At 41.8% G+C, this 16,664-nt stretch overlaps 1 protein-coding gene across 1 annotated transcript in view; it reads left to right on the forward strand.

Moving 5' to 3' along the window:
• Window positions 1-16,664, forward strand: part of thsd7aa (thrombospondin, type I, domain containing 7Aa) — a 167,689-nt gene that overhangs the window by 99,846 nt on the left and 51,179 nt on the right. The window contains exons 8-11 of the mRNA XM_084919656.1: window positions 3,016-3,256; window positions 5,752-5,867; window positions 7,035-7,167; window positions 8,950-9,053. Coding sequence (XP_084775782.1) covers window positions 3,016-3,256; window positions 5,752-5,867; window positions 7,035-7,167; window positions 8,950-9,053 — 594 coding nt within the window. The remainder of the gene's footprint in view (window positions 1-3,015; window positions 3,257-5,751; window positions 5,868-7,034; window positions 7,168-8,949; window positions 9,054-16,664) is intronic.

Consider the following 16,664-nt stretch of genomic DNA (forward strand, 5'->3'; position numbering starts at 1 on the left):
ACTGGGGAGCCAGGAGAAGCAACAGGGGATGCTCTGCTGCAGAATCAGTTGGTTCTATCAAGACAATATTAAATGTTAACAGGTTGAAAACAATAGTCATAGAGAAAGTATATACAGTGGTCCCTCATTTATTGCAGCAGTGGGTCTCAGAATAACTAGCCCCTCGCCCCACACTTTATACACTTTTCCCCCCCTCACACATGAACATTAGTCACAGTTCTCACATTTGATTCTCAAAGTGCAAACCTTTGCAGATTGCAAAACAGTATTATTAAGTATTATTATGCCGCGTTTTGTCTTCGTCTGCCTGCCACTTTCGTGCACCTTTTCCCCTCGCGGTGCAGGTGTCTATTTCCGAATGAAGGTCATAGTTATGGGTGTTTTTGTGCTGTTATTCTATTGGACGTGATGGTTATCAAAACCAAACATGATAAATTTGGCAAGCGCAGGAGACACAACACGGAGATTTGTCAATCAGGCTGCAGAATGCAATGCTGTACTGCAATAAAAAAATCAGCGAAAAAGCGAAGCAGTGACGGATGAACAGCGGGACCACTGTGTGTAAATCTCCGTTTTACTCGTCCACACCTAGAGGTGACTCATCAGCCATTTACATGTGGACGAAAGGCCCAAACGCATAGAAAAATATGCATTTTCAAAAATACCCGTGTACGTGTGGATGAAGCCTGAGTTTGAGGACAATTTATTCCTCCCGCTGCCTCAGCAGAGCAACAAATATCATCATAGACAGTTCCCATCCTGTTCATCCTGTGCCCCCAAGGCCATAACCACCATTAACTCGTACACACACCAATAACACAGTCCCACACAGCCATTTTCCCATTTCCCTTTATAAACCACCACTGTGCAATACTAAATTCTATGCGCAATAACCCGAACTGTATATACAAAACAAACTATTTATTTACATATTTACTTTTTTCCTCTTACACCAGATTGTATATTTGTACATTTTTATACATTTTATATATGTAGCGCAGCAGAACTGTGCCCCCCCTAACCCTCCCCCCCTACATGTTTGCACTGAGTTGGAGATGCTCTGTATCTTATTTAACAAATGTCTATTCTATTCTAAATAATAAAGGTTGAGTTTAAGGATAAAGTGACTGAAATGAACCCAGAACTGAACTGTGTATTTTTGCATTGTATTATATCCTAGGAGGCATTGTGCAAGTCAATTATAAAAATAACTTTGTAGTTGATGTTGTCACTAAGTAGCTCTACAGCAGACCTTCCCAAAGTGTGGGGCCCGCCCCCTAGGGGGGGTGCAGAGCCATGGCAGGGGGGGGCGCGGGATGAAAAGGGGGGAAAAAAAACAAAACGCTTGGACACTGCTAGCACAGGGTGCCCACAGAAACGCAAAGCAGGAGATGAAGCATAGCTGAATATGTTTCCAAACCAACTTCATTCTAAGCCAAAGACTAGAAAATATGGTGAAGCATGTCTGCTCTTTGGCTTCACCTGCACAAGTGCCGAGGTAGGTCTCCCTGCAGGATTGCTTTTCCCTTTGTCGGGAGCAGCGCTGGGCTGTTTAAATCACGGACAAACAGTATCCCACATTCGTGATTTTTAGTTCACAAACACTTCTTGTATTGACTAACTACTCCTGACATTTTGGAGATGTTACTTCTTTATACAGTAAAGTTAAAGTGGGATACAAATAATATCAGGCTGATCCTGCCACGATTTGTGTCTTTAAGTTCAGTCTGTGTTATGTTTCCTGCTTTACTTTGGAGGTGCATGTCTTATGTTAATCACGGACAAACAGCATCCCACAGCTATTTATGTTTTTAAACCTATTTTGCACAGAGAGGCATTTTTTAAAAAATGTATTGATAGCAATGTTGAACATTATTACACAGGAAAAAAAACAACTACACAATCACACCGTGACGCCTCTGCCTTTGTAAATGGAGGGACAGTAACTGCGTGTGTATGTAAGCGTGTTAAACCTGCAGATAGTCAGATTAACAGTATTTTGTCTCTATCTGCCATTCTGCAATTCATCTCATGTAAACAATAACATGGCGCACAGCGTGACGTGGAAAAAGGCACATACCTTTGACGTTGCGTGATGAACTCTGTATTCCTCGTCCACACGTAAACGCAAAAAGGGAATTTTAAAAAAATCTCCGTTTTCGGTGATTCAAAACGCTGTTTACGTGCGAACGAAACAGCTGCTTTTTCAAAAATACCCGTGTAGGTGTGGACGTAGCGTAAAAGAGTTAGTTTATTTTATTACTACCTGTAATTTATTGCAGATTACTTGTATTTGCTTAATTGTTTACTTTGAGGTGTGAAAAAAACCGCAATGGAGCAAAATATGGGCGTGTGTGGTTGGAGGATTTGTGCTAGCGTCTGCGTGCGCGCGCGGGGCGGGCGCGGACATTTTTCTTGTAAAACAAAGGGGGGCCCAGCAAAAAAAGTTTGGGAACTACTGCTCTACAGTATAGTGGATTACACATTTGCCTAAGTAGTGAACAAACCTTGGTGGTTGTGTCAGGAAGCTGCCGTAGTGACCACTTGTGAGCAAGGAAGTAGCTTGTTAATGTTGTGAATAGTTCCCTTCATCAGGGCAAGAGCACTGAATCACAAACAGTTTGTTGCACTTTTGGAGGAGCGTAAGACTGAACATGCTAACACAGGATGCTACACAGGTGTCAGGTGCTCAGCTGGGACAAAGTGCTGAAAAGAGTGTCACTGCAGTTTGTTGGTTTGTTTGTTAGTTCTTTTTGACTCGACCTTCATAAGTGAACAAACATAAAAAAGCTAGTTAGAGATGCTCTCTCACAATTGGTCCACTGTCCTTTGCATTTCCACCTCAGACATTGAATTTGGATGTTGATAAATAGTAATAACATTTTTGCATTTTTATTACAATTCCAATTTCATTTTTTTTAAAATTTCATAACCCTCACTCCTGTGTCCTGGTCATTTGTCAGCACTAATACTACCCCACTGACAACTGTGCTACAATTTTCGATTGCTTCTCAGGTGGAGTCCAGTGTCCAAACATCAGTGCTCTGCAGGAGGTGAGAAGGTGCAATGACCATCCCTGTACTGTCTACCACTGGCAAACTGGTCCATGGGGACAATGCATCGAGGACTCTTTCATTCCATCAACCAACACATCTGTGGGCCGTACTCGTGGAGATGATGTCTCCTGTTCTGTGGGGATGCAAACCCGCAAAGTCATTTGTGTCCGGGTGAATGTGGGCCAGGTTCCTCCCAAAAAGTAAGAAAACCTAATCAGCATATTTTGGCATATGACCGAATACTGTATTGCACATCTTGTGAAGTTGAAAGGGCATGAAACTGTCCCAGTTCATTACCAGTACAAAAACTGAACAAAAATATCTATCCATATAAAATTATTCTGGGACTTTTTCACCTTCTGTCTTATTTTTATGTGTTGACTGTGTGTTCTGTCACTTGTGATAACATTGTATGCACACATCAATGCAACTGGATTGTGTGAACTGATATTTTAAATAAATATGCTTTTCTGATTTATCTCCAGATGAAATGGATAGATGAATCTGGCTAAATTGTTCAACATGTAAAACAAACAATGTCAGACAATGTTTAAAGATAGGTGTGAGGGCGGGGTTCGCCGGTGTGTTTGTGAACTGGACCCAAAAGCAGACGCTGAGAGAGGAACTGCACGTTTTCAACAAAAAATGAGCCTTTATTATGGCTGATTGTCAGGAACAAAAACTAGGAAAGGCGAACAGGGCGAGTGCGAACTGAAAAACATAAACTGGAAAACTACGAAAACTGTGACGAGACTGATGACTGACGAGACTTGGAGGAAAACCAGATGACGTGACAACGAACAAAGGAAGACAGGACTTAAATACACAGGAGGTGATCAGGGGAAGCTCAATGCAGACTTGAAGTGATTCATAATTAACTCGTTTGGTGCTCACAAACGTCTTTTGACGAAATGTCAGGGAACTTGACAAGTATTGGAAGCACCTAAAAATAATGTGACCCTTGTCTAGATTTTCTCTTTATAATATTGCGCCAATCTGATTGCACTTGATGCAATTTTTATTAACAACGACCTGGACTATAACCTTTGACCTTTAAGCATTTGTCTGGTTCTCGGTCATCCTGATCCTGGTAGTCAGTGGAGCTTGAAAAGAACAGGACTTCAAGTTTCCTGAAGACATTTTACCTCTCAATTTGCAAAAAATAAATAATAAAGACTCAGCAGCACTAAGTCCTGTCGCTTTTAAATCTGTTTTCACCTGTTTAGCAGGAGTGGAGCAGGTGGAGGTTTGCCTGGTGCCGCAGCGGTCATGTCAGTGGGCGGGATCCGGGGGTTTCTCTGTGAATGTCACGTTCCCGTGGCAGCGTGCTTGGTGCTCGCTCAGATTTGAAATTTCATTTTTCACCGTAGAAAGAGGTTTTCTTCCTCTGTCATGAGACACTCTCACAAACAAAATCACAGTTTAGTAACGCGGCAACGAGGCATGCTTATGGGAAAGTAAGTAATCTAATTACTTTTTTCAATAGTAAACCCTTACTTTATTCGTTACTTGCAAAAAGTAAATCAGATTACGCGTTACTGCCCATCTCTGCAATAAGAAATATTTCTGTTCTATCTTCCGATGTACACATACACAAAAAACTCAGCAAGGCTTTAGCTGTCAGTTGAGAAAGCATCACGCCAAAAAAAATCAGTTTAGACTTGAGAAACAGAAGTTTTGATTCTTAGAGAGCACAGTGGAGTAAGAAGTATCATCAGAATAAGACTGGTAGAGGTAAGAAGCAAAAGATTTTAAGCGCTGCCTCCATAAGACTAAAGTGAACTTTACTGATCAGGCGCAAAGTCATGATTTCTGTCACCATCTGAGGGGACAGACCATGCGGTGGTGTGTGTGGTGGACCCAGGTGCGAACACAAGAGAGTAGACCGGAGTAAACTTAAACTGAAAGTGAGCCTTTATTGTGGCTGATGACAGGTCTCAACACAAAGCAGAAACACCGTGACTAAACTGAACCTAAACTAAACTGGGAAACAGATACTGATAAACTAAGGAGACTCAGAAAACCATGACGATGATTGTACAGACTGGCCGTGAGGAGGAGGAGAGGTGAAACTAAATACACTGACATTGAATACAGACTTTCAAAGTAAAACAGGAAACATGGAGATTAGACATGACATGAACTAAACATAACCACGCAGACATGACGCATGAACCAGGGAGACTTAGTACAGGGGGAGATGACATAAACAGCTAAGGAACAAAGGACTAAACAGCAATCTCAAAATAAACTAGATGAGCTAAACTAGGGCACAAATGAATACAAAAGATACATAAAACTCAAACACTGGGTCGCTCGACCCAGGACCATGACAATTTCAATCCTGTTGAATGTTTGTGAACTGAAGACCGAGGTCCGTGCCAGAAGACGATCAAATCTGGAGGAGATTCGTCAAAGAAGAATGAGCTGGGATTGCTCAGGAGACACGTGTGAGACTTCTGCAGGATGTTATCCAGCAAAAAACGATACGCAATTAACTGTTATCATCAAGGGGGAAATTTTTACATTTGTCATGTTAATCCACAAATTTTATTAATATTTTAAGTAGACATTTTAGAAACATGATATAAAACTTCATGGAATTTGTTTTTACAGTGCAGTGTGTTCACTGCGGCTCTATCAGATTTTCAAGGGTACTCTGTGTGTGTGTGACATGTCAGTGATGTACTTTCAGGTGTCCAGAGAGTGTTCGTCCAGACACTGTCAGGCCCTGTTTGCTGCCATGCAAGAGAGACTGTATTGTCACCCCATACAGTGATTGGAGCCCCTGTCCATCAACGTGTCAGACAGGTAGAATCAATGCACACATTAATGCTTCTAACAATGTTAGAAAGGCCACAAACAGCTAGAATGTGCGTGTGTAAAGCAGGCACCCCAATAATAAAGCACAGAAAATATGCAAATCATTATTTTAGCTGTAGCAGATAAATAATAGCAGCAGCCTCTTCACTGAAAAGGAATATCAGATATCCCAGTTCTCTTGTGAATGTTGTGACATGTTTAATAAATGCCATGGAAATGCAGTGTTTCCAACAAAGGTTCCCAGGGTTAGATCCCCAAGGAGGTTACCTAGTGGAGATGGCAAGCAATGTGGGAGAAGACGTTTGACGGTCCAGTTATTGTTGTGTTTGTTCTTTTTAAGCTAAGGTATGATGAAAAAGGATTGTATAGCTATAGTGAGGGCTATTTCAGTGGAGGCTGACACTTCTGATGTAGCAGCTGCTTGAATTCAATTCAGTGCAGTTTTATTTATAAAGCATCAAATCACAACATCAGTCCCCTCAAGGTGCTTTATATTGAAGAGTCTTTACCTTATATTGCAAGGTAAAGACTCTACAATATAAAGGAACACGTTTCCATGTAAATATGGAAAACCAGAAGCCAAACAAATGAGTCACTCTATTTCATCCTATCTGCACACAATTACAATGTGTCTTTCATCTCTCTTATACAAGCTTTAACAGAGTGAATAGTCCAGAGACATCTTTGTTGTTTGTTACGTTCTCAGATCCTTCGGTCACGTTGAAGTGTGCATTAGGCTTATAAGATGCTTACTTTTAGAAGTAATAGTCCAGCTGCAATGCATCCCAAAACCATTTTCATCCTTAATAAATTATCCAAACTCAATCACTGGAAGCTTTAACCTGATATAGTAATCCTGATAGAAGTGGACTTCCTGTAAAGTCAATTATCTCTAACTGTCAGGTTGTATTGGATACCATAGAGCAGATAATGGAGATGACATTTGAGATTTCACTCAATTATATTAGCCTCTCCTTGAAATGCTGTCTTCTTGTACAGGGTGAGGAATTACATAAGTATGCTAGCTAGGCTAATAATAAATATTCTCAGAGGACACAAAATACATCCTATCTTTAAAAAGCAGCTTTAAAGATTCAGGGCATTTTGGAAACTTCAGTTTAAAGGATCAGTGTGTTCTCTTGTGGCTTCCCCTAGGCGGTAACACTAAAAAGAAGCAATACAGGAAACGGCTCATCATCCAGTTGCCAGCTAACGGAGGACAGGACTGCCCTGAGGTACTGACCCAGGAAAGAGATTGTGAGACTCCCTCTGTCTGTGACGGATACAGGTATGGGTCCTGTTCAATAAATACGCATTCATGCATGAATTTAAATGCTATTAATATAGTTTAAATCATTATACACCACTCAGACACAAAAATATAAGGAATACTTTTTAGATCAGAGAATAGCATCAAGTCAGTTAAACATCTGGGATGTTGATTTGGTAACTGCATTAAAGGGGCAACAATGAGAAACCCCCAAACAGGAATGGTTTTACACGTGGAGGATATTTTTTCCATCCTCATCATTTCTGTGTTTTTTCACTCAGTGTCAGAAGAGAACTACTTTTGTATCAGTACTAATGTTATGTTGAAATGTGTGTGAAAAAGCCATTCTTAACATGAACAACCGAAATGAACATGGCTCAGGAATAGGCAGACAACTACTGTGTCTGGTTGGAGGTGAGCGGAGGGAGACGAGACAAAGGACTCATTGTGAAAATCCAGACTACATATTACAAATATTTATTAATTAAAGAAAAGGGTTCGCAAAGAAGAAATGCTCAGTGCATCTTGAGCTGGTTCTACAGTAAGCTGAAGGCTCTGCCTCCTGTTTTGCTTTTAAATATCCCAGGAACCACAAGCGAGCCTGTGGTCTGCGAGAAAAGTGCTCTATTGGGGTGATATGGTACCATTTATGGTTCATAAAGATAGGATGGGGCCTGATTATTTGAGACCTTTAGTCCCCGTCAGCACACTCGCTGCATCATTTTGGATCAACTGAAGGCTTTCCAGAGAGTTTTTAGGAAATCCTGATAATAATAATAAAACAATAAATGCATGAACTAGTTTTTCAGTATAACTCTGAGAAAAGATGATTCTAATTTTACAGATACTCTGCAACGACGAGTGCAATATCTCCAAAATTAGAATCTAAAATTAGAAACAGTCCAGCATAAGATAAGCTCATTTTTATTGTCAGTGTTGCAGAAGCAATGAATAATAGTTTAGCAGCATAAAGCCAAAATATTATTTACATTATATAAATATAATGTCAGAATCGACTCCAGCATCCCTTACAGTGCTGCAGAAGGTCAAAGTAATGCCAGCAAGTGTCTGTCATTTTTATGATCCAGTACAAAAACCTAGAGGTCATCCAGGTCTTTATATCTTTAAGACATTCCTACAGTTTAACTATATTATGAACACAGGGATAACACACACATATTAATTAAAAGGTGATTATCGTCTGCAAAGCAATGAAAATATATGCTGTGCCTTTGAATGATATTGCACAATCACAGAAATTAATCCACTGTCAGAAGCTACAAGAAGATCATTTGTGACCTTCACTAAAGCTGTTTCTGTACAGTTATGAATTCTGACTGAAACGCTTCAAATAAACTGTTCCTCTGCAGGTGAGCAGTTAACTGGTTTAATACTATTCTTTTATGAAATTTTGAGATGAAAGGAAAGTTGGAGATTGGTGCAGCTAAGCCACCCGATGGCTTTTTAAGTCATGGATTAATTACTGCCACCGTAAAGGCTCGTGGGATGTAGCCCATTAATATAGATAGATTAATCATATTAATCTGATAACATGTATTATCTGATAATACAATATATTTAAAACCAGTCTAATGAAGTTTGTTAATCCTAACTTCATGTTTATAATAAACAAGCTCCTTCACAAGTTAAAAAAAAGTGGGGGGACTTTTTTCACTCAGTACCTGCCAAAAACTAATATGCAGTGCTGAATATGATGTTTTCTTGTGATGGCCAAATATGAACAAAGTAGACTAGTTAAATTTTCATTCAAGACTCCTCTTATAATGTGTTTTTTGACAGATGGAAAACTCACAAGTGGCGAAGATGTCAATTGGTTCCATGGTCTGTTCGGGAGGGCAGTCCTGGGAATCAGGAGCTCTGTGGGCTAGGTCTGCAGGTTCGAGGTGAGGACAATCTCACACACACACACACACACACACACACACACACACACACACACACACACACACACACACACACACAGAGTAACGCGGTAAGGGACCAGAGCGCCTGACTGCAGCTTCACAGATAATGAGCTAATCAGAAGTGTTTCGACTATGGAGCCTGAGTGTGTGAATAAAACACAGGAAAAAGAAATAGAGCTCAAAATATATATATGTATATTATGGTATTGAGGAATGTATACAGATGTACAACAAAATAAATATATGCATATATATCACACACAAAAATAATGGGCTGACCAGGGCTTTGATGGCGGGAGTATAACCTGACCTAAACAAGGTCAAAAAACATAAATTATCATTCAATATTAAACCGAAACAGCGTTCTACTGTCATGACAAAACAAATAAATCCATAAATAACAAAGTCAAATCATTAATTAACCAATAACCAAACAAATTACAACATCTAATTCTTATAATGATATTCATTCAAAATAATATAGAAAAACATTCACATGGGTCCCATCAAAGTAAAGTAAATTAGCAATAAAGCTAATAAACATTATCCACGGTTAATTAAATATTTACAAAACAGATTTAATTCTAGGTGTTGCGCGACAAGTTTCAATATTCTAAAAGAAATTTAACGCAATTCAAAACTCCCATAGGCCGTTTTGGCATTTAATCAGAGTAACAAAAAACAAACAAAACTGAAATCAAATCACTCACTCAACTCTTGAAACGTTAATTTAACATTTGGCCATAGTGAAAAAAACCCAAAAACAACAATATTCAATAAATGTAACCAGTAACTGCACTTAATTGTCACCAGACTAGCGTTAGCTTACTGGTGTTTTAAATGCGCGACCGCGTTCCTCCGCCACTGCCTCGTTTGAGTTTTGGACGAAATGCATTCTGGGATATTGCATTTCGTCATTTCGAGCTGATTGGAGACCAAAACAGCTAATCAGATTTTTTTTGCATCCAAGTCTGTGATTGGTTGGTTTTGTGGCACAAATATAACGGTGTAGAGAAAGAGTTGAACGCGCGCAGGCAGAAATGTTGAGAGCGCGAGCAACACATTGCAAGCAAGCGCAAATGCAAAAACCGAGCGAGAGGAGCTGCTATTGTGTGTGTGTGGATAATAGCAAACACTGAAATACATTTTTTGCAATTTTGTTCACTTAAATTTAGCTTTTCTTCGCTCAAAATACATTTCTTCTCAAAATGCAACACGTGCACCTGCAATTTTTTTCATGTGCGCTCAGAATAGTGGCACAAAAATAACACCATAGTAAATGGACTGATTCTTATATAGTGCTTTTCTACTCTCCTGGAGCACTCAAAGCACTTTATACAAGACTCCGCATTCACCCATGCACTGTTTTCTATGCCTTTCAGTGCTTTCTAATTAATTAACTAACATTCATGCTTGATGGATGCATCGGAGAGTGAGTGGGGGTTAGTATCTTGCCCAAGGATTTTTGACATGCAGAGTGGGGGAGCCAGGGATCAAACCACCAACCTTCCAATCAGTAGATGGCCTGCTTTACCTCCTGAGCTACAGCCACCTCAAGTCTGGGTCATTTGCTCTGTCATCTCAACGCCCCCCCCCCACACACACATATAATTAGCTTCACATATCAAATACTTTTCAACATACTCGTTTTTCGTTTGCAATTTGGTCCAGGCCTAAAGTCTGAGGCAATGTTTTAACATTTAACATTTTCATTGGATTTTTTGTTTCTTTAAACAATCAAAGTGAATCACGATGTGTAATTTGAGACAGATCAAAAAAGTGTGCAACTATTGGGTAAATGACATATGAAAAAATGTAAGCCATCCTCACCTGCCAGAGACAACTAGCGATAACTTCTGAATAGTATATAATATTAAACAGGTCACAATAAAATAATGTAAAGTAAAACATGTAGAACTTTTTTTGGCATGAAGTTCTTTGGCACAAAAATTAAGAAAATAGTATTTTCATTAAACTTTTATTGTACCGTATTTTTCAGACCATAAGGCACATCGGATTATAAGGCGCACTAAGCGAAACAAAACAGTCAAATAAGTCAAACTTTCCTCAACTTATTCTTCTTGCTTCCTCCTCTTCTATACCATTGATTCATTAATGTTGAATTCTCTGGCAGCTGCTCTATTCCCATGTTGTTGCAGTATATTAATGACTAACCTCGTATTGTGGATGGATTATCTCAGTTGTACTCCTGACTGAAGTTTGGTCCGTTTACAGCATCCTGCCATGCGATTGCATTTGTCCCTAACCATCGGGAACCCTCATGTTATCCAGTGGAAAAAAGTTAGCGTTCATCCTCCAGCTTCACTGTGTTTATGCTAACATAGCTGTGTTGCTAGCCAACACATAGCACATCATTATATACCAGCTAGCCCAACTTCAGTAACCCTACAAACGTCACTGCTGTTTAGTTTTCTGTCTTCATTTATGTTGGAAGTGATAGCAGAGCTGTACGTTTGAATTCTTTCAGAAATCTCTCAGCCAAACATGCTATATCATGTTTAGGTGGAAGCTAGCGAGCTAAAGTCCTGCTAACTTCTAATTCCGTTAAATTTAATAAATTCTGTTTTCATGGATGCCTGGATGTTAAACTTAATTGTTACACCTGGTAAAGCAGCAATGCTGATCATTTTATTAAAGATGAAAGAATTTAGACAGTTTTTAACTCTCAGTGATGCCGCAGTGTTCGTTTGACTTTGGGACCCGAAGAGACGGAGTTTAGGACCCAGATTACTCCGCGAGGCTCCTGATCACTGTAGCCATTATGCTCTGAAAATCCATCAAGCGGTGCGGCTTCGTAGCTGACAGATTTTTAAGCGCTGTGTACCACATAAAATCGGTTCGAGATCAGTAAGCACAACCAGAATTCATACATAAGGCGCACTGTTGATTTTTGAGGAAATTAAAGGATTTTAAGTGCGCCTTAGAGTGTGGAAAGTACGGTAGTTAGTAATTATCATTTTATAGTAGTGTGTATTCAAATATGGGAATTTTTAAGAGAGCTTGAATTTTTTTTTTGTATTTTAGCCAATACTTAGAATCTTTTCTAAATTCCTTTTGATGAAAACAGAAGTGATGAAAGACAAGTAATAATTTCAGGCTTTTATCTGTAATAGTTTTTGGGCCATTCATGTTCCAATATTGTCTCTGATTTCAAATTGCCGAAAATGAGTGGATGGACCATTTTTCTAAAAACATATATCTTGAAAAGTATTTGATATATGAAGCAAAAATTTCTCAGCAATAATTATTTGTCTCCAGACTTTGGACAATCACATTTTTAAACAAATTGAATATGGCTAAGTAGAAAATATTCTAAAACAAATGCTGATTTGACCCAGGTCTCAGAAATAAACAATATGTTCATATTTAACATAATAATTTCATTTTTTCACCATGTGGAGATTCCAGAATTTTATTCTGTTTGGACACTTTACCAGTGTTTGTGATTTTCTGCTACAACTTGTCATATTTACTTGATCCAAGTTGAGTGAAAAATGGCATTATCTTATGTTGTTGTTACTATGAATTTTATGTTAAAAAAATATTCTACATGCTTTATTTGGCAGTATTGTTAAATTCAACTATATACCATTAAAAAAAGTGTCACTCGTGTGTGTGTGAAGTGTTTTATTAGGGTGCGCTCAACATTCACTTTGCACAAGGGCTTTCATTTATTTTTCAGATTTTAATTATTAGGCATGTTTTAATATATCTGTCCAAAGAAAACTTTCAGGCTGTTATCTTTAATAGATGTTGTGATATTCACGTTCAAACATTGCCTCAGATTTCAATGTGTGAAAAAATGGTCAAAGTAGGTCGGCAGGCAGTTTCACAAAAAATTATGTGCTGGACAGTATTTGATATATGAAGCCAAAATCTTGCAGCAATCATTCTGTGTCCAGACTTTGTACCATAACATTTTTTTGCAAATTGGAAATGGTCCCGCAGAAGGCCCGTGCTGATTTGAGACCCCTCTGTAACTTGTTATAAAGGATGATGGTCAAAAGGTTCTAACACGTGAATGATGCAGTGAATGACGTTCAGGTTAGTTGATGTTTTCACTCAGGAGTGTGCCTCCTTTCAGCCCATCACAGCAGCTGCACCATCATTTGCAAAGTCAGCAAACCTTGCTCATATTTTTTTTCAGAGACAGTCTTCATAACTGCATGTTGTGGCAGACAGCAGAGCTGTTCCATGACTGCAATTTAACAAGCTGAAAGAAGAAGCTGCAGAACTCACTTTTGTAGGGAATTCTGTGGTCAGTGATCAGGCAAGTGTTTGACACACAGTAGGAATAGTTATAGTATTTATTATGAGTCTCCAAATGCTCTGAATCCAGTTCTTTCTCATTCATTTAGTTGATTGTAGTTTTTCATAAAACAATGGTCATTAGCGGCTTACTGGAATATTGAAATGGAAATCGGATCTGGTGTCAGTGGCAGTGTCATCTGTCACTGGTGACGAGTTCTAATTATGAAAGTCAGTTTCCGATTTTAATTTTGTTGTAGACTGTTTTAAGATGCAAATCTTTTAAATCCCCACTGGAGACAAAAATAATAATTTAGTGGGGAGGAGTGGATGGGCATGTAGACACTGATAAATGGAATCACAAAATAACATGTCATGGTCAGGGAAATGTTAAACATATAAGCAAATGTTTAGCAATAATTAATCACTTCACTGGATTAATAATTAAATGTGTGAGCTCTCCTCTCTTGTCGCTGGTGGCAGGCACTAAAAAAGGAAAAAAGAGTTCATCCACCTGATTTTTTTTTTTTTTTTTGTGTCCCGTTTGGATCTTTAGCCATCAGAATTGTTGTCTTAAGGCCAAGAAAGATGCCAAGCGGATTTATTTTACCAAGTGGATCATCATGGCCTTGCCATATTGGTCCATTTGATTGACCTTTATTATAATTATGAATTTATTTTATTTTCGGCTGCTACAAACAGGACAGATATGACTGGGGGATAGGACAGGGAGAAAGAATGAAAGAAAGAGAGGGAGAGAAAGAAAACCAAAGGGGAGAAGAGATGGTGAGAAGGGGGGGAAGAAAGGAAAAAACAAACAAACAAACAAACAAAACGCCTGGATCACCTGTATGGAGAAAAAAAACAGAAGAGAAAGCAAACAACAAAGAGCAACATAATAAAAACAGCACCATCACAATAAACTAGCTAGCAGTAGATAACAGTAGATACTAAATAATAAACGATATTGTGCAGCACGCAAGATAGACAGCGCACAATGTGCTTTGAGGCAGCAGCCAAGAAAGGTGTAGTCCGCGTCTGTGAACACCCGTGTGTACACCTGTGTGCATACCTGTGTGGATCAGCATGCTTGTATTCCAAAGGTTTCTCCATGTAACGATCTGCTAGGGAGTGTGGGGAGCCATAGCCCCGTCCACCAGGGTATGAAGCAGGTATGGAGGAGATCCAGAGCCCCAGATATCCAGAGGCCCCAGAGTACAAGGACCCGAGGAGGACCACCAAAGGGGGGGGGAACCGTGCCACCCTCCTGGGAAGAGCTGAGTAGAGCCCCAAACGAGAGGTCACCCCGCAGCTACGGAGCAGAGGCCAGAGGGGGTTGCAGTGGCATGCCCGCGGGCTCCGCCGGCAGCCAGCTGTGCCAGAGAGGACCGAGCTTCAGGCCCAGAGGCCTGAGGGCATCCCACCCCCCGGAAGGAGCCCAGCCGGGCCACAGGCGCCCGGCCCCGCCAATCGGCCACCAGGAGTGAGCCGGTACATGCATGAGCGCCCAGCCCCAGATGACAAGGACCACCAACACACCAACGTCTAAGGGCATCAGCCACCGGCAGGGAGTGTGGTGAGGGGAGATAGGCCTCCGTACTTTAGAGGGCCTGAGATGTACCCAGAGAGGTTGAGTCTAAGACCCAACCTGACATATAGACACAGACAAACAGGCACACGCGGACACAGACGTGCATTCCCACCCCCATATGCACAACCAAATACTCGGCACTCACCCAACGTGTAGACAGACACAAATAGACACTGCACAGACAGTCGCACTCCCCAAACATACTCTATATCCCAGGTCCAGGTACCCCCGCCCCCAGAGGGGCAAGCGGCACCTAGACCCAGGAGATGTAACCCTTCTCTCTGGGGTGGAGGCAAGCGGACCACCTCCTTATCTGCAGTAGCAGGGAGGCCCCGCATCCCAGACCCCAGTCTGACGGCCAGCACCTCCTCCCAGCCCCCCAGCCCTGACGGCTAACAGAACCGGGGTGAGTGAAGACCTCAAACCTCCCTACGCCCGCTCATATGTAATGTTGTTGTGTGCTGTTCTAAAGTGCATTTAAAACTCAGGAGAGCATGGTACTAGCTTCCTCTCAGAGAGCAGTACGGCTACTCCCGAAAACCCTCAGTGTCTAAATGCATTTAAAATTGAGGGTAGGGCACCAGCGCCAGAGGTGGGTTGGAGTACAACGACCATCCTCTGGATGCTGTAAAACGTGCCCACCCCCAAGGCCCTATATGTATGTGTTATGTGAGAGTGTGAGTAATGTGGATGTCTAGGTTGCAGAATAAAATTGAGGCACAGGCGGCTAGAAGGGGACAGAGGGGGAGTGCCTCCCCTGCACCCTGGTGACATACCTGCACCCCAAGCCCTGCGTGTGTGGGTGGGTGTGGTAGAGCGGGAATAGGGAGGCAGCTGAGGATGGGGAGGGAAGAAAGGGAGGGGCAAGCGGCCCCTCCCTGGGGCCAGCTCCCCCGCTGACCCCAGTAGGCACCCCCACGCTCTGGAACCCACCAGGGCAAGGAGGCCCAGGCCCATCCGGACCGGGGCCCGCAGCAGCAGCACTGCCCAGCCCCACAGAGTCCGGGGCAGCCCACCCGACTCCACCCCAGAGAAAACTGCACCCACCCCATCATCCAATCATCTCCCAAACTACACAAGACAATAGACACCCAGGTTGAGTTCATTCTCCCCCTCTCCTATATCTCTCCCCCCACCTGCAGAGTGAGCTCCTGTAGTTAGGAGACCACCTGCAAAGATGTAACAACCTCCCCACCAGTTAGAGAGCCCCCTAGTTGGGCCGATGCACCAGAGGTCCCCTGCACTGGGGCTGAGCCCCCCTGCACCCACCCGCCCACTGCTCCGGCGACACAACAGCCAGGACCCAAGCCCCCAAGGCCCGGCCAGCACCCCAGACCGGGGGGCGGAGCACCCCCAGACCCCCAAGCCTCCACGCCCGTCCCGGACCCTCCCAGGGGCAGCCAGGCTACCAGGCCAGTAACCAACGTCCGCCAGCACAGACCCTCCCCCATCTCTGCTGTACGCAGCCACAAGGAAAACACCATCCAAGAGCCCCAGAGCTTCTAACCAGGTCATGGCCACAGCCCCCAGGTTAGGCCCTCCAGGGAAACGTCCCTAGGGACTCCCCAGACGCCCTAAGGCCGTCCCTACCCCCACATCAACCACAATAGCGAAGGCAGGACCAAACCATGACCCCCCACCCCCACTAGGTGATGAAGCCAATCAAAGGAGCCCAAAGGGATTGATCAAATGTGATGGCAGAGGTTGTATCAAGACTAATGTGATCTATT

Source organism: Perissodus microlepis, chromosome 22 (assembly GCF_051167445.1).
Source record: "Perissodus microlepis isolate ML-2025 ecotype Zambia chromosome 22, ASM5116744v1, whole genome shotgun sequence".
Classification (NCBI taxonomy): Eukaryota; Metazoa; Chordata; class Actinopteri; order Cichliformes; family Cichlidae; genus Perissodus; species Perissodus microlepis.